This window comes from Anomaloglossus baeobatrachus, chromosome 4, assembly GCF_048569485.1.
Source record: "Anomaloglossus baeobatrachus isolate aAnoBae1 chromosome 4, aAnoBae1.hap1, whole genome shotgun sequence".
Taxonomy (NCBI): domain Eukaryota; kingdom Metazoa; phylum Chordata; class Amphibia; order Anura; family Aromobatidae; genus Anomaloglossus; species Anomaloglossus baeobatrachus.
The window spans coordinates 470,502,208-470,521,291 of record NC_134356.1 but is presented as its reverse complement, the minus strand read 5'-3'; the positions used below and the strand labels follow the sequence as shown (position 1 = coordinate 470,521,291).

Genomic DNA, 19,084 nt, shown 5'->3' with positions numbered 1-19,084 from the left:
CACTGTCCCAAGGTGGATCTTCCAGTCTCAAGATTGGCGGCTAGATCCTTGGTGTCGGTTGCAGATGGCTCATCGCTAAAAGATGCCACTGACAGACAGATTGAGCTCCTGGTGAAGTCCATCTATGAGGCCACGGGCGCGCGTCTTTTGCCCCGGCCTTTGCAGTTGTGTGGGCACTCCAAGCTATCTCGGCTTGTCTGACTGAGATTAATGCTGTCACACATAATTCTGCTCCGCAAGTTGCGTCTTTGACCTCTCAGGCGTCAGCCTTTTCATCCTACGCCATGAACGCCGTCCTGGACTCTGCTAGCCGTACAGCTGTAGCATCCGCTAACTATGTGGCAGTCCGCAGGGCCATGTGGCTGCGCGAATGGAAGGCAGATTCGGCTTCCAAGAGGTTCTTAACCGGTTTGCCGTTTTCTGGCGACCGTTTGTTTGGCGAACGATTGGATGAGATTATTAAGGAATCCAAAGGAAAGGATTCCTCCTTACCCCAGGCCAAACCTAAGAGACCTCAACAGAGAAAGGTTCAATCGAGATTTCGGTCCTTTCGTGCCTCCGCCAAGTCCCAATCCTCTTCGTCCAACAGGCCGGAGAAAGGCCAGAGGAACTCCTATGCGTGGCGATCCAAGTCTCGCCCACAAAAGGCCGCAGGAGGCACTGCCTCCAAGACGGCTTCCTCATGACTCTCGGCCTCCCCTGACCGCATCCTCGGTCGGTGGCAGGCTCTCCCGCTTTGGCGACGCCTGGTGGCCACATGTTCAAGACCGATGGGTGAGAGACATTCTGTCTCATGGTTACAGGATAGAGTTCAGCTCTCGTCCTGCGGCTCGCTTCTTCAGAACCTCTCCACCCTCCGCTCAGGCCGACGCACTTTTTCAGGCAGTAGCCGCTCTAAAGATGGAAGGAGTTGTGATCCCCGTTCCCCTTCAGGAACGTGGTCGCGGATTTTACTCCAACTTGTTCGTGGTGCCAAAAAGGACGGGTCATTCCGTCCCGTTCTGGACCTCAAGCTGCTCAACAGACATGTGAGAACCAGACGGTTCCGGATGGAATCTCTCCGCTCGGTCATCGCCTCAATGTCACAAGGAGACTTCCTAGCATCGATCGACATCAAGGATGCTTATCTCCATGTACCGATCGCACCCGAGCATCAACGTTTCCTGCATTTCGCCATCGGGGACGAACACCTCCAGTTCGTGGCATTGCCTTTCGGCTTGTCGACAGCACCACGGGTTTTCACCAAAGTCATGGCATCCGTTGTGGCGGTCCTGCATTCTCAGGGCCACTCGGTGATTCCCTACTTGGACGATCTCCTAGTCAGGGCCCCGTCTCGGGTGGCGTGTCAACAAAGTCTATCTGTCGCTCTGGCGACTCTCCAGCGGTTCGGGTGGATCATCAACTTCCCGAAATCCAAGTTGACAACGACCCAATCACTGACGTACCTTGGGATGGAGTTTCATACCCAGCAAGCGTTAGTCAAGCTTCCGAGAGACAAACAGCTTTCTCTGCAGGCAGGGGTGCAATCCCTTCTTCGGAGTCAGTCACACCCCTTAAGGCGCCTCATGCACTTCCTGGGGAAGATGGTGGCAGCTATAGAGGCAGTCCCGTTCGCGCAATTCCATCTTCGGCCACTCCAATGGGACATTCTCCGCAAATGGGACAGGAGTTCGGCTTCCCTCGACAGGAACGTCTCTCTTTCCCTTGCAACCAAGACGTCACTTCAGTGGTGGCTCCTTCCCAACTCTGTCGCAGGGAAAATCCTTCCTACCCCCAACCTGGGCTGTGGTCACCACGGACGCGAGCCTGTCAGGGTGGGGAGCGGTTTTTCTCCACCACAGGGCTCAGGGAACCTGGACTCCGATAGTCATCCCTTCAGATCAATATTCTGGAGATAAGGGCAGTGTATCTAGCCCTATTGGCTTTTCATCGGTGGCTGGAGGGTAGGCAGATCCGTATCCAGTCGGACAATGCCACTGCCGTCGCATACATCAACCACCAAGGCGGCACTCGCAGTCGTCAAGCCTTCCAGGAAGTCCGACGGATTCTGCAGTGGGTGGAAGCCACAGCTTCCACCATCTCCGCAGTTCACATCCCGGGCGTAGAAAACTGGGAAGCAGATTTTCTCAGTCGTCAGGGCATGGACGCGGGGGAATGGTCTCTGCACCCAGACGTGTTTCGAGAGATCTGTCGCCGCTGGGGAACGCCGGACGTCGATCTCATGGCGTCACGGCACAACAACAAAGTCCCGGCATTCATGGCACGGTCTCAGGATCACAGAGCTCTGGCGGCGGACGCGTTAGTTCAGGATTGGTTGCAGTTTCGACTGCCCTATGTGTTTCCTCCTCTGGCGATGCTGCCCAGAGTGTTACGCAAGATCAGGTCCGACTGCCGTCGCGCCATTCTCGTCGCTCCAGACTGGCCGAGGCGGTCGTGGTACCCGGATCTGTGGCATCTCACGGTGGGTCAACCGTGGGCGCTTCCAGACCGCCCAGACTTGCTGTCACAAGGCCCGTTTTTCCATCTGAATTCTGTGGCCCTCAACCTGACTGTGTGGCCATTGAGTCCTGGCTCCTAGCGTCTTCAGGGTTATCTCAGGATGTCATTGCCACCATGAGACAGGCCAGGAAGCCAACGTCCGCCAAGATCTATTATAGGTCTTGGCAAATCTTCCTATCCTGGTGCGCTAATAACGGTTTTACTCCATGGCCGTTTGCCTTACCCACTTTTCTTTCATTCCTTCAATCCGGAATGGACAAGGGTTTGTCACTTGGCTCTCTCAAGGGCCAAGTATCGGCGCTCTCTGTGTTTTTTCAAAAGCGCCTAGCCAGGCTTCCGCAGGTCCACATGTTCCTGCAGGGAGTTTGCCACATAGTCCCACCTTACAAGCGTCCGCTGGAACCCTGGGATCTTAACAGGGTGCTAACGGCTCTTCAGAAACCACCTTTCGAGCCGCTGCGGGATGTCTCTCTATCACGTCTTTCGCAGAAGGTGGCCTTCTTAGTGGCAGTCACATCACTTCGGAGAGTGTCTGAGCTAGCAGCGCTGTCATGCAAAGCCCCCTTCCTGGTGTTTTACCAGGATAAGGTGGTTCTGCGTCCGGTCCCGGAATTTCTCCCTAAGGTGGTATCCCCTTTTCATCTCAATCAGGATATCTCCTTGCCGTCATTTTGCCCTAATCCAATTCACCAGTGTGAAAAGGATTTGCACTCTTTGGATCTTGTGAGAGCACTCCGGCTCTACGTGTCTCGCACGGCGCCCCTGCGTCGTTCAGATGCGCTCTTTGTCCTTGTCGCTGGCCAGCGTAAGGGCTCGCAGGCTTCCAAGTCAACCTTGGCTCGGTGGATCAAGGAACCGATTCTCGAAGCCTACCGTTCTTCTGGGCTTCCGCTTCCTTCAGGGCTGAAAGCCCATTCTACCAGAGCCGTGGGTGCGTCCTGGGCATTGCTGCACCGGGCTACGGCTCAGCAGGTGTGTCAGGCAGCTACGTGGTCTAGTCTGCACACTTTCACGAAACACTATCAAGTGCATACCTATGCTTCGGCAGACGCCAGTCTAGGTAGGCGAGTCCTTCAGGCGGCGGTTGCCCACCTGTAAGAGGGGGCCGTTTTTTCGGCTCTTTTTATTGAGGTATTCTTTTACCCACCCAGGGACTGCTTTTGGACGTCCCAATTGTCTGGGTCTCCCAACGGAGCGACAAAGAAGAAGGGAATTTTGTTTACTTACCGTAAATTCCTTTTCTTCTAGCTCCTATTGGGAGACCCAGCACCCGCCCCTGTACCCTTCGGGCTGGTTGTTTTTTTGTGTACACATGTTGTTCATGTTGAATTGTTCTTTTGGTTCATGGTTTGCAGTTCTCCGAACATCCTTCGGATTGCATTTACCCTAGACCAATTTATAAGTTTTCTCCTTCCTGCTTTTGCACCAAAACTGAGGAGCCCGTGATCCACGGGAGGGTGTATAGGCAGAGGGGAGGGGTTACACTTTTTAAAGTGTAATACTTTGTGTGGCCTCCGGAGGCAGAAGCTATACACCCAATTGTCTGAGTCTCCCAATAGGAGGTAGAAGAAAAGGAATTTACGGTAAGGAAACAAAATTCCCTTCTTTTAATAGTGCTAATTTTTTTTATTTAATTAAAATAAAAAAAAAAAAATAGAATATATGTGTGTATGTGTGTGTATAATATATATATATATATATATATATATATATATATATATATATATATATGTATGTATGTATATATATATATATATGTATGTATGTATATATATGTATGTATGTATATATATATATATGTATGTATGTATATATATATATGTATGTATAATATATATATATGTATGTATAATATATATATATGTATGTATAATATATATATATATGTATGTATAATATATATATATATGTATGTATAATATATATATATATGTATGTATAATATATATATATATATGTATGTATAATATATATATATATGTATGTATAATATATATATATATGTATGTATAATATATATATATATGTATGTATAATATATATATATATGTATGTATAATATATATATATATGTATGTATAATATATATATATATGTATGTATAATATATATATATATGTATGTATAATATATATATATATGTATGTATAATATATATATATATGTATGTATAATATATATATATATGTATGTATAATATATATATATATGTATGTATAATATATATATATATGTATGTATAATATATATATATATATGTATGTATAATATATATATATATATGTATGTATAATATATATATATATATATATGTATGTATAATATATATATATATATATATATGTATGTATAATATATATATATATATATATATGTATGTATAATATATATATATATATATGTATGTATAATATATATATATATATATCTTGCACACAAAGATACTCATATGTTTTGTTATTGGCTTAATTGTCCTGTCTAGGGGAATTATGATGTCAGGTCATTTTTTACCACATGTACAACCGTAAATACGAAGCACAAAGACTGCCAGAATTGTGTCGTAGTTTTTTTTCCTGTTTTTTTTTTTCCTGTTTGTGTTCTTGTACATTATATGCTATAGTTAGGTTTTTTAGGACTGAAAGACACTTTTTTTTTTTTTTTTTTCTTCTAATTTCAAACTTCAGTATAACACGATAGTTTGCTTTTATTTGTACACTTTTTGCCTTTCTTACTTTTGTTAGTATCAATATCTGCAAGGATTGCTCATTGTGTCCAATTGTTATTTCTACAGGACAAACATGCACTTCTTGATGTGACTCCCAATGCTGTAGACCGCCTGAACTATGCACAGTGGTATCCAATAGTAGTGTTCCTTAACCCTGACTCCAAACAGGGTGTAAAAACTATGCGAACGAGGTTGTGCCCTGAATCTCGCAAAAGTGCCAGAAAACTTTTTGAACGTTCTCATAAACTACGCAAAAATAATCACCATCTTTTTACAAGTAAGTGCAAAAAATAGTTACGAAACAGCTCATAGGTGATAAAATGTGATCTTTGGCAGAATAAGTTGTCGTGGTTTTTGCCATTTTTATTTTTGTCTATCGGCCATTTATAGCCATTTGGACATCTGGAAATGGTTGTTAAAAGTGTAAAGCGCCTCATGCTCCTTTTTTTGGGCTACATTCACACATCCGTTTTCTCAGCCATCTGCGGTCTATTCACGCATCCATTTTTTAAAGGTCTGTGTCAAACTCCATGCATGTACTATTCTCATCACTTTTTGCAGATCAGACTGTCATTCAGGTCTGGGGATCTTTCAAAAAAGGATGAAAAATAAAAGGCTTCCTTTTTACAGCTTATTTCCAATTTCCATCTGTTCTTAATCAATCCATTACTTGTGTGTTACTTTTTATAAACAGATGAGAAAAAAAAACGGATGACACATAAGACAAAGGTGGTAGACTTAAAAAAAAAAAAAACAGGTGTGATTGTTGCCTTAAAGAAATGATAAAGGACCCACACACCATTTCTATTGACTTAATGTACAGGTGCACAAATCCGCTATGTGGCTAATATACGGACCCATACATATACAGTATTTTAGGACACTGCGATGAATGAATATGTGGAATGTTGCTGTAGACGTTAAAAATGTAAGGTACTTTGTTAGCAATTTTTGATCAGAGAGCAAAAGCTATCCAACCATTTTAAGGCGTACCGTACCCTGAATATGGATGGTCCCTAACCACTATTGTCCTACCTCTCCATGTGCCAAACCAGCCCCATCTGAATGGGAGGGAAAAGTGAACCGGACATGGCTCACAATTAAAACCCTGTGTGGGAAAGATGAGTTGATAAGGGGCTGAGCCCTTGCCTTAGGCTGCAGGATTTGCTGCATTTTCATCACTTTTGTAGAAATCCTGTGTATCCCAGTGTGGAGAGGGCAGTAGTGTCTCACAGGACAGTGAGGATGAGGGGGGAGATGGCTGATCTCTAAGACGCACAAAAAATGCTTTTTTGTATGTTTTTTTGTTTTTTTTAAATTTTCAATGTTTTTTTAAAATTTCTTCCAATTTGTTCTCCCCTGCTCACATGTTTGATTATTGTGACAATTCCGCACCTCTTCATAGCATCCATCATAGGTGATATGACCATGGCCAAGTCTGGCTTTCCTCCCTCTGTGATTCTAGTATTAAACCAACTCTATCTATGACCGCCCTCCTCGCCCAGCTTATGATGTGCCGGTTGTACTTGTTTTCTGCCTCTCCTGCTCCTGTGTCCGTTTCCTGTAGATTAATGTCTGTATTTGTTCTGACCTGTAAGTAAACAGATCTGTTTCTTTTTTCCAGCTACCATTAACTTAAATTCTATGAACGATGGTTGGTACGGAGGATTGAAAGAAGCTGTTCAGCAACAACAGAACCAGCTGGTTTGGGTCTCAGAAGGCAAAGTAAGACTTCTTCCTCTTTTTTAGTATATTGGTGCATGAGTTTGTGGCAGTGTTTTCAGCATACTCACTAGAATGCAGTGCCTGGATTTCACAGAAGCTGCAAATGTATGAATCTGCTCAAATTGCCTTTGATTTAGATGTCACGCACATACAACTGATGCATGGTAGTATATGTAAACCCAGCATTCCTTACCATATTTGTATGTTAAATACGTTAGCTACCTAATTCAGCGATGTCCCTCAAAACACATGTAAGTAACAGTTAACTTTCCGCAATTGGCAGTATTTAGTATACAGAATTTACATTAGCAGACAAATTCTAAAGTAATGTTTACTCTGATTAAAAAATCCTGGACTTCTCCAGCGAAATGCCAGAGCTCGAATTACTAACCTGGTCTAACTTGGCTTCATTCGGTGCAGGCAGAAGGTGGCACAGATGATGATCTTGATTTGCATGACGACCGTCTATCCTACTTGTCAGCACCAGGTAGTGAATACTCAATGTATAGCACTGATAGCAGGCACACCTCAGATTATGAAGATACTGACACAGAAGGAGGGGCTTACACTGACCAGGACCTGGATGAGACCCTCAATGATGAGGCTGGAACACCACCAGAGTCTGCCATTACACGCTCATCTGAACCTGTACGTGATGATACATCAGGGATACATCATCAGGAGAACCAAGCTTACCCATCATATCCACCACAGCCCATTGTCAGAACAGATTCTCCAGGATATAAAAATGTACCTTCACAACAGGTAAGTCTCGCTGAACACTTTATGCATGCCAACCTGTTTCTTTGTTTTTGTTTTTCTTTCTGATCTACTAGACGTTTTTCTTTGTGTTTTATTTTATTTATTTTTATTAAGTTACACTAGGAGTTCAGTCAGTAGAAATCCCTGCAGGCTGTCAGTCATGGGCTGAGTTTTTATGTTGATACTGTAATATCTTATATAAGTAATATTTTGACTCTAGGATGTTTCCTAATGGTAGATATTGCTTGGCCGGTCGCAAGTCAAAACTATAAATATCCATAATCAGAAATACAATTTTACATATTTCTATACCATCTGTATAATGGTTTTTATTCTGCATGGGCAGCATGCTATAGAGCAGGAGAAGCTGAGCAGTTTGATAATAGTTAATGTAACTGTAGTTATTTTTATTTAATAAATGAATGGTACACATGAAAAAAAGCAACTTCGATTAATTTTGACAAAAGCAAATTTGTCTGATAAGATATATAGTCATCACAATTCTCAATTCTGAGGATAAATCTGTATTCAGGGAAGACTTTCCCATTACTGAGATAATAGATGAGAGCTGCTACTGATGAGATTCTATGTGCATAGAAGCTGGAGGAGAGGCGGAGCTCTACCTATGGCTCCTCCCTCGGCCTCGCTACATAGAATCTCACCAGTAGCAGCTCTCATCTATTATCTCAGTAATGGCAAAGTCGTCCCTGAATACAGATTTATCCTCAGAATTGAGAATTTGATAATGACTGATTAATTCTGGCAGAGAAAGAAGCAAATTGGCTGATATGAAAGTTGCTTATTTTCATGCATACTATTGATTTCTGAAATAAAAATTAAAATGACGGTTACTCTTCAAGGCCTCAATCACACATCCTTGGACACCTACAAATTTGTATCTTTTTTTTTCTTTTTTTTTTTATCACTGATACAACATGTAAAAAAGGACACACTGATGCCATTCTGATGTAGGACAGACACCGGTACCATTTTTTCATGTAGATTTTAAATACGGATGTGTGAATGAGGCCTAAGACAGTATATAGTTTGGAGGGGATAGATTGAATCTAGATAGTTTTTGTATGAGTGCATACAGAGGCAGTCAGAGTAGGACTCATCAGCCCAGAATGGGCACAGATGGTAAATCTGTACATTACCAGTTCCCCTGATACTTTCACTCACTCTTCTCAGCTCCTCTTGCTCTCTAGTGTTTAAAAATGCACAATTAACATGACGGGCCAGGATATTGTAATTGCATTGTGTATACATATCTGAACTTCAGATTTTTGGTCTGGGCTTCTTTATCTTTAAATGCTTTTCATGACCAGATTTTTTTTATTAAAAAAAAAATTGTTTTTGTTAATCAAAATTAAAGTTAAAATAAGTGATTACTAGGTCTGTTTTAGCTACTTGACTATATAGTGTTAATGGTGTTACCCTCATGTTAGCATTGTGGGCACCCATTCACCCACATACTGCATGGAAAGTTCTGTGCATTGCCGGTGCGACCTTGTAGAGCACTAGATCTACAGGAAGATGCCGTCACACGGGCAATGTATGGACTCTACATGCCGGAGGGTACAGTAGTGGCATGGGCCCTTATTCACAACTCTTGTGGTGTGTAGCATTATTTCCTAGAAATATCTGTAGTCTCAGAGCGGTCCGCAGAATCCAGACCACTTGTGATGGCAGAGCGGCTTTAGTAATCAGGACAATGAGTTGCCAGCCACTGTCCGTAGACAGATGATAATATTGTTCCTATATGGAGCTGATGGCAGCCGTGAGGAGGGAATTCCCTGTAAATACTTTTCCAAAGGAGCTTCTCCATGTCTACGGTTTAGAATTTTCCTTCTGTATAAAGCAGAAATGGTTAGGTCTGAGTGAAGATAACATGAGCGTCAGAGGTAGTGTAGGAGGGAAGCCTAGAGAGAACGCTTCTTTAGGACAGGTGTTTTTTTGCATTCTGTATTTTTGTTTTGATTTTGAAAGTGAACCAATTATTTTACACACTCCACAGAAAGCAGACGCCTTACCTGCTGCCCCTTACCTTTCTCTGCCGTCTGATACAAACACTACAAGTTCAACTGCTGCTGTAAATCCCAATGTAAGCCTAAGTAATGTCAGATTGGAGGAGCCCAACCCTGCCCCCTACAGCTCTTACCAGGCACAAGCTGGCCCAATGCGATCACCTAACACTGAGGCAGCTCACATAATGCTAAGAGACCAAGAGCCTTCATCTTTACCTGTCCACATAGATCCTGCAAAGGTACCTGTACTACATTGTTGCACCAGTCTGTTCTACTTCCAGCCATACTTGCATCCAAGATTCTTTCTTTAACACTTTCCTCCTAAACCTTGACTTACTGGAGGTACTGGAAAAGCTTTTCTGTGCTGACCCAGTACTTGCAGTCATAAAGGTAGATAATTAGATTGGAGATTAGAAGCAGTTCACTAGGCTGCATCTAAATCACTGGAATTTAATCCGCTTGCATTTTCCCCTTGCATGGCTTTCTAGTACTGCATGCCCTTCCTTTCCATTTCCTTAACATGTTCTGGTTTTTGGACCTGACTTTCGTATAAGTTTAGGCTCATTATCCTGTTCACATCTAACGTTTTAGTAGCTGGAACATGTTTCTTATTATCTTTTTAATTCACCAGCACTGCATCTTCCTTTTTCACGAGGCTTGAGAACACTGCATGAAAGCTGCCATCTTGTGGCTGTACGATGAAATTGAATATTTATTTTTCTTACAACTTCCATTTATGTATATATTCTTTTCTTGTTGTTCCAACAGGTGTACAGAAAAGAGCCATATTCTTTAGAAGAGAACCCTAGACATAATTATTTAATAAAACAACAAGTAATCGGCCATCAGAGACCGGAGAAAGACACCAACCAGAATTTTGATGCCCTGCCATCCTACGCAGAAAAAGCAATGAACAGAGAATATGATCCGTCTTACAGATTCGACCCTACTTCGGATTATGTGGATCAATTCTCCCACAGTTATGATCCACGGATACAAAGCGACGATCATGTGCCTACATATGATGAGCAGTGGGGTTATTACGATGAGAAGCAGTCCTCATATCCACAAAAGCATAGGGACTTTAGTGTTAGGCAGCATTCAGAAGAAAGTCTTGAGCGCAACTATTTTCCACAGCAACCTCGTTTTGAGGAGTCACCTCCTGTTGCCTATGACAATCGACCTCGTCCGGCTAAAAATTTTAAAGGACCCCAAATTCATTATGATGACCCCCCTTCAGCGGAATTCGATATGCCTGTCCGTTACAAGCCAGAGCCTCAAAGCTTTCCTTCTGTGCCCGCTTCTCGGCCTGCTGAAACGAAACCATATTTTGATCAGCATCCAAGGGGTTATGAACATAGTCCTTCCCAGGGATTTAATACGAAGCAAGGACAATATGATGTTTCTCCTAGAGTAGAAAACATGCCACCTCCAGCACAGTTAAAGCCAGACCCTCTGCCGAACAGTAACAAACCTTTACCTCCACCAGCTGCTGTGAGTGAGGAGGAGGATGACCCGGCCATGAAACCCCAGTCTGTCCTTACCAGAGTTAAGATGTTTGAGAATAAAAGAGCCATTCAAGGGGATAAAACAAAGGACATGAATGATATATCGGCTTTAAAGGTATTGTCACATAATTATGTCTGGCAGATTTTAGTTTGGGTTTAATAGATCTTCTTTTTTCGAGCTCAGAGTTCATGTCTCCAGATTTGGAGATATTTATATTTGGGCTCCATACATTATGTTTTCCAAACAATTTGCTGCATCCAAAAAAATAACCCCTCCCCCCCCCCCCCCCCAAAAAAAATAAAAAATAAAAAAAAAATCCAAAAACTTCCAGTGGCCATCCCAAAAAACCATTTTGGGTCATGCACACTTTTTTTGTAATTACACACATTTTTGGCCTGTCCGTGTGCCACAGATTAAGTCAACTGCAGTAAAGGCCGCCCATACATATTAAACAGCCATTGTTCAGCCGGCTGCTGTCCCAATTCCTTCATACACAGGAATGCATTCTCTGACAGCGGCACTACCCGAATAGTCTGAAGGTGGCCTATCCTCAACGCAAACAAAAAAAAAAATGATCTGTTAAAATTCCAACATAATCTGTCAGGGAAGATTTGAGAGCCCCCAACACATTACTTTTGGCTGATCCAGACCATATCTGCGGGTTATGCTACGGTAGGCCATAACCACCGTGCTCACTTTTAGTACGAGTGTCTGGCTGGCATTAAAAATGCTAAAAGGTGCAAAATATTGGTGCAACTGCATTACCGTTATAGTTTTCCTTCTTGTTTTTTTTTTTTTTTTTTTTATCAAGTTCATTTTTATTTCTCAACCAAATTAGTCAGAAACAAAAACACAGATTACATAAGTGCACCTGCAGTACATGCCCTACAAAGTTAAGTCACAAAGTATGTATTAATTTCCAATGCTCTACCCATAACAGAGATTACAGTAACCCAATGTTGTTAGCAATTATATGCGCTCCAGTAGCACGCGAGTCATCCCACTGCAGTATGTTTATTGTCCGGATAAGAGAAGGACCTGGTCTCCTGCACGATCTTGCAGCAGTGCAAGTTTTCCCCCTTGTAAATCAGTTTTACCCAAATCCTGGTAACTGCCATGTGCCCTGGACGGCACTCTCTCAAGTCTGCCTGAATAGGAGTCTCGTTGATTTGCAGAGAGTAATTTCAGAAGTTGCTGTAGGATTTGGTTCAATTCAATAAGGCACTTCCACCACTAAAACGGTTCTGTAACTGGGGTGCTCTCGTAGGCTTCCAAACCATACAGTACAAAATAGATAAGAGGCACTCCCAGATTGAGTGAGTGGAAAAACGTGAATATTTTATTTCGTATTCAGTGCAATGCGTCAGACGTTTCGGCCCAGAACATGGCCTTTGTCAATGACTGAAAATAAAATTAACAAACAGTGCAAAGTAAAATAAAAGAAATATATAAAAAAAAAAATCAGTACAGTGTAAATTCCAATATACTAGGTCAAACATCTAGAATAATAGATATTGGAAAATATAGGGAAAGACCAGCATTAAAAAGAATACATATTGTACAGTAGATGGGAATAATTTTATCATAGAATACAAGATAGCCTAAGGGAGATCAAGGAGCATGAGGCTTTGGTGTCAAGTGAAATAGTGAGAACTTGAACGAAGAATGGGACTGGTGTAAATGTGCCCATCTTACCCAGCATATGAAGTAAGCATAGGTTGTCCGGTTCTAATCACTTCTTAAACAGGGATAATTTGCAAAGCGCTATAGTGGGTAAAAGAAAGGGAGAAATTCTCACCAATCAGGTTAGTTCTCTGAGGGAACTTAAAATCTGCCACCTGTGCTTACCTAATAAACAAGCATAAAATGAGAAAAAAGCGAGTAATTTGTACAAAATACAATAACTTTTTATTAATGAAGATCACATACAACATAACACAATAAAATCTACCAATAGATATAGGGGGAGTACAGGATGTATGGTGGGCAGATAAATAAGAGCTGATATCAAGTTCCCATTCACCTCTTAATCCAAAAACACTAATAAGTAAAACATAGAGTAAACCTCAAAGGTGAGGATTGAAAGAGAGGATATAGAGGGAAGAGGAAAACAGGCAATGATTAAAAGGTCTGCCCGGGTGTCTAGTGAAGTGCATGTGCACATGGCTGGACAGGGTCCCCAGTATAGCCATACTTGGACAAAAAAAGATCAAGAGAATTACCTAAAGTGCAGGTGCAGTCACAGGGGAGCCCATGCTCAGTCATAACATCCGTACAAAATACCCATAAAAAGGTGCAGGATCACCACCAACGCGCATTTCGCGGAGGTATTGTTGCTTTCTCAAGGAGGAAGACCCTCATAATAAACAAGCGCAGAATGATTTAATTTCCGTTATGAGCGGTGTCCGCTGCTGTAACTTGTAGTAGAATTTGGGTCAGAGAAGGCAGCTGAGAATTGATGCGAGGTGGGTCGCAGAACATATTTGGGATTTAAAAAAAAAAGTATTGTCATAAACCATCATTGCTTATGTTGTGCTGTCTGTATTGATCGGCACCCAGAGCTCACCCAATTTGATTTTTTCCTGCATGTGGATAGTTTTTGTCTGCCTTATCTTTTATTTACAGAGTTATATATTATAGGATAAATTATGGTTTTCATTTTATTTTTTTTTTTTTTAGGCCCCAGAGGTTGCACCTAAACCAATAACTGTTCCGGTAACTGCATCTAAAGCCGCCCCACTGCCTCATTACGATCCGGAAAAAGCAACCTATAGGTAAGATGGTGGATTTTTTGTGGTGGTTTATTCTAGTTATTCAGTGGTTCCACATGTTCTAACCCTGAATTAAACAGTAAAATTTTAAGCCCTTAGTTTAAAGTCTGATTTCAGGCAAAAACTGCTAGTACTGTAACTTGTATAGACAGCCTGGTCACCAGTCCTGAATGCCTTTTGGGATGTAGCATAGCCGCTGGGAGCCTCATAATACTCCGAGGGGTGGACCAGAGCTGTACTTGTTAGATTACACAGCGTGGCTTTGCCAGTGCCAATAGGCTTTAATTGACATCCGTTTGCTTTCTTCGCTTGTTATTATTTCCCATGTGACTTACAAGACACCTGGAAGGCTGGTTTAGCAGGTAATTTCACGTATAGTGGTAGAAAACATTAGCTAACAACGGTATTCTGTTTAGCTGTCTGTCTGGATTGCTCCAGATCCCCGTCCTGCAGTGCTGGTTATTTGCATAGCTACGCTTGGAATGTGATGAGCCTGATGAGCAGATGTAATGTTATAAATGTACATCTTCTTTTTTTTTTTTTTTTTTTTTTTTTTCTTCTAAGCTAAAACGTATTATTTTTGAATGTGTGATAAGCAGTTTCTTGCAAAATGTTTGTTACTGCTTCTCTTAAGAGTACCTGAACCGCAAAAACCTCAAATGAAGCCGCTGGAGGATATTGTACGCTCTAATAACTATGATCCCGAGGAAGATGAAGAGTACTACCGGAAGCAGTTGTCTTACTTTGACCGTCGAAGCTTTGATAAACCCACTCCGTCTCTGTCTGCAAACATCCTCCCTGAGCCTGCTAAACCTGGACAATCTCAGAGCCAACTTAGCTTTAACAGCTACCCCTCCAAGTACGTTTTGACATGCTGCACTTGTCTCTCTGTGACCTCTTCATTGCACCTACATCCTGACCCTTTGCAGTGAAAGACATAGCACTTCATGTGTGAAAGCTGTTCTTGTGACTCCGTCCTGACTTACTGTGTGCTGGGAAGTTGGGGCTTTCTATAAGTTCTTGTGATGTCACATGAGTTTGTAATGAAATCATACACTGCAGGTGTATGGATACCATACACTTATGAGGCACAAGATTTCCGACACCAATTGGCTAATCAATAATATATACTCAGATCTGATTCCAATTGGCTAATTTATAGTATGTATTAACTGGACAATGTCTTCTTATGCCAAGTTTCCAGCTTTAGGTTGCTATATCTTATATGAACATGACTGCAGAAACAAATAGTGCCCATATATAATCAGTAGTAGTCTCTGTCGTACGTTATACACTGCAGTGTATGTTCAAGTGTCCTGCTAGACTAACTCTAACTATTATTGCTTAACTGCGGGGGAAATGGCTTTACGATTAACTGTGAACCTGTAACCAAAAATCCCACTTTCATATACCGGATGTGGCTTCTTTTACAGGCTGGTTTTTACATTTCTTTAATGGCTGTATATTTCATTTACTCGTATAGCAGGTTAGATTTAACCCCTCACTCCCATGGCTATTGACTTCATATTTATAAGGCGGAATCGAAAGGAACATTTGGACTTTGGCTAATAAGACAAACGACATAAATTTGCACTCTCCGACATGCATCTTAATAGCATGGCGTGCTCTTCCATTTAAACAACCTTCCAAGGACGTTTCCTTCTGTTTCAGGGACTATGTCAGGCTGCTTAGTATACATTTTCACATTTAACCTTGGTGGATTAAATATTGAGTGCAGACGCTTGTGGTGTGCCGAAGATTGTGTGTAATACACTTACTAAAGCCTTAAATATTATTCTCAACTTGGCATTGTGACGCATATGTATTTCTAGTTATCAACCACCTCTTTCCCTTACTCAGTAACTACCGAGCATGGTAGCGGGAGGCTTACGTTATCTTCACTAAATGTGGTCTGTCTGTGCTACAGTCCTGTTATATCCTGGGAGAGCTGAAACTTTCTGTTAACCCCCCCCCCTTTTTTTTTTTTTTTTTTTTCTTTTTTTCTTTTTTCCTCTAAAAAAAAAAATCTGACACCCAAACTTTTGTGATTATTGTATCTTACTGTATTTTGTGCCCTGGGAATTTTGGAAGCAGCAGTGGCTTGCTTGTTACTTCTGCTTTGTTGATTTATCTTTGCACATATCCCCTTCCACATTAATGTCGTCATCCTAACGGTATGAGATAGCAGTAGTCACCGCTATATGTCTGCTTGTTGTTGTAGATGGTGATTTGAAGCTACTGTCCCCTTAATAACTCCAATACTGGCCATCTACTTTAGTTAGCTGTTGGTCACGCTTTTTTTGAGCTGACGGCTATGCTGCAGAATATTTACAGCTGGATCAATGGATTGGACATATTAAAATGCCCAATTCGTCTTTCCCCCGAAGGTCTACCATCATAGGAAACTGATAAGACTATCAAACATGTTACCGTAGATAGGACATCCTGCAAAATCCTTTTCTACAAAATGTATTGAGCTAACCAAAACCTGACATAAGGTAGAACAAAAAGTGTTATGATGTCTTGGGTGGGTGTCCATATATCTTGCTTTATTACTACTCTGGCGCAGCAGTGAATTTGCTGGAGGGATACGGACGCCTGAACAGATCCCATAGTTTGCTACGGTTACTCTCTAAGAGGAGCAGATGTGCATGTCTACTAATAAGACTACTCCTTTAATTGGCATGTGAATGTGGTCTGTGAGGAGCTTCTTCATAGACTTTACTTTGCAGTGGGAGTTATGTCAATTTTGATCAAGAATAGCACAGGTGCAATGTTATTATTGGCACAAAAATGATGGAACATGTGGCCCATGTGCACAGAGCCTTAGTTTTTCATCACCTGTATCATGGTGTCCAGTGTTTTACGACTAGGGACACAAAGTGAGTTTTTATCCAGTGTGATCTAGTGCCACTTTAACAACGTTTGCTCCTATGAGACATTGTGTCTAGGGATGATCGAATACCTCAAATATTCAGCTTTGCGAATATTTGCCGAATAGGTCGCCGCTATTTGACTATTTGTGAATATTCGATGCACAATGTAAGTCTATTGGAAACCCAAATAACAACTATTCGGGACTATTCGGGCTTCCCCTAGACTTACATTGCGCATCGAATACTCGCAGAGCGGCAACCTATTCATCGGATATTCACGAAGCTGAATATTTGAGGTATTTGATCATGCCTAATTGTGTCACTACTTCCTAGTCGATCATTAGATAGTAGGATACTGGTGGAGACTGATAAAGAATTTTAATGGTAAGTTATTTTATTTTTTATGCAGGTTTTTGGAGCCAACCCTTTTAATTGATATTCATTGTAATTTGTTTATTTCTTTTTCGCTCTATTGGGAGACCCAGACAATTGGGTGTATAGGCTATGCCTCCGGAGGCCGCACAAAGTACTACACTTAAAAGTGTTAGGCCCCTCCCCTTCTGCCAATACACCCCCCGTGCTCCCACGGGCTGCTCAGTTTTTGCTTTGTGCGAAGGAGGTCAGACACGCACAGCACAGCTCCACAGATTAGTCAGCAGCAGCTGCTGACTAGGTCGGATGGAAGAAAAGTGGGCCCATATAGGGCCCCCAGCATGCTCCCTTCTCACCCCACTTTTGTCGGCGGTGTTGTTAAGGTTGAGGTATCCATTGCGGGTACGGCGGCTGGAGCCCACATGCTGTTTTTCCTTCCCCATCCCCCTTAGGGCTCTGGGTGAAGTGGGATCTTATCGGTCTCCAGGCACTGAGACCGGGCTTCATCCACAACTCCTGTGGAGCCTGATGGATAGGAGCCGATACCGTTCAGGGACATGGCCCTGCATCTTAAAGGTACTCTGTATCCCTATGGGGACCGCGCACGGCATCACCTCAGCTTTGCTGGGTGTGCTAGTGCACCGGGGACCGCGGCGCTGACCGGGTCTATATGTGCCATTACACACTCAGCGTCGCTGAGTGTGTTTATATGTAAGGGCTACCGCACTGACCGCCGTTGCCACGGGACACTGCGGCGCGGCTGGGACTTGTAGTTCGCCGGGGACTTTCACGCGACCGCGCTTTTACGGCGGCCGCGTTTATTACTACAGTCCCCGGCTTCATTGCGGCCTAGTTTCCCTTTTTTTCTCCCGCCCTCAGCCCTGACAGGCAGGGGAAGGGCGGGACGCTGCACGGAGCGAGCAGCAATGAGGGCTGGAGTATGATTTACATGCTCCACTCCCCTCACTGTACACAGTATGAGCGCCCGTTTCGCGCTCTTTCTAGGCCACGCCCACAGCTTCCTCAGCTCGTCAGGACGCCGCAGCCATTCCTGTCAGCTCCACCGACGCTGCAGAGAGGGACATATTCATGGGAGACCCAGACACGGTCTCTGGTGGCCTCACAACCGCTTAGGCGGCTGGTAAACAGCACATGTGGTGCTAGCCCCATGGTGCTGTATTGTATGGGTACATTATTTGTGTACTGTATATAATTTACACTGTATGAGCACAGTTCTTTCTGGCTATATACCCTATTGTGTTACTCAGGGAAAACTATAGCATGGCGCCCATAAAAGGCAGGGGTGCCAAAACACAGGCTTATTATGTTGCCTGCGCCGCATGTAAGACCCAGCTACAGGCAGGTTCCACTGACCCTCGCAGCCTTTAAGGATCAACTCTCTGAGACTATGGCTAAGATACTAGAAGCCTTGCAGTCCAGACCGGTATCTCAGCAAAGGGACTCTGTTGAATCATTGTTCCCTGACCCCCCTCAGTTGGACCAACATTGTCCTCACGGGGTATCTCATACATCCCAGACGGAGGGTTCGGACTTAGAACCTAGCCCCAGATCGTCTAAGCGAGCCCGCTTAGAATTTCCCTCGACATCATATTGTTTAGGGTCTCAGCGGGGGGATTCTCTGGTTGATGATGCGGAAACAGCTGATCAGGATTCTGATCCTGGGAGCGCTCTCAATCTTAATTCTCCAGACGGGGACGCCATAGTGAATGATCTTATTGCATCCATTCATCAGTTGCTGGATATTCTTCCCTCAGCCCCTCCGGCGGAGGAGTCTGATTCTCAGCAGGAGAAATTTCG

The 19,084-nt window shown here is 42.9% G+C and overlaps 1 protein-coding gene across 18 annotated transcripts in view; it reads left to right on the top strand.

Annotated features, from left to right (window-relative positions):
• TJP1 (tight junction protein 1) overlaps positions 1 to 19,084 on the top strand; it is a 739,774-nt gene that overhangs the window by 693,934 nt on the left and 26,756 nt on the right. For 15 of the 18 annotated variants that reach the window (XM_075345691.1, XM_075345689.1, XM_075345692.1 and 12 more), the window contains 7 exons: positions 5,291 to 5,501; positions 6,849 to 6,949; positions 7,370 to 7,714; positions 9,729 to 9,977; positions 10,507 to 11,361; positions 13,927 to 14,021; positions 14,653 to 14,877. In XM_075345691.1, coding sequence (XP_075201806.1) covers positions 5,291 to 5,501; positions 6,849 to 6,949; positions 7,370 to 7,714; positions 9,729 to 9,977; positions 10,507 to 11,361; positions 13,927 to 14,021; positions 14,653 to 14,877 — 2,081 coding nt within the window. The remainder of the gene's footprint in view (positions 1 to 5,290; positions 5,502 to 6,848; positions 6,950 to 7,369; positions 7,715 to 9,728; positions 9,978 to 10,506; positions 11,362 to 13,926; positions 14,022 to 14,652; positions 14,878 to 19,084) is intronic. The other 3 variants (XM_075345705.1, XM_075345696.1, XM_075345702.1) reach the window with 2 other exon arrangements.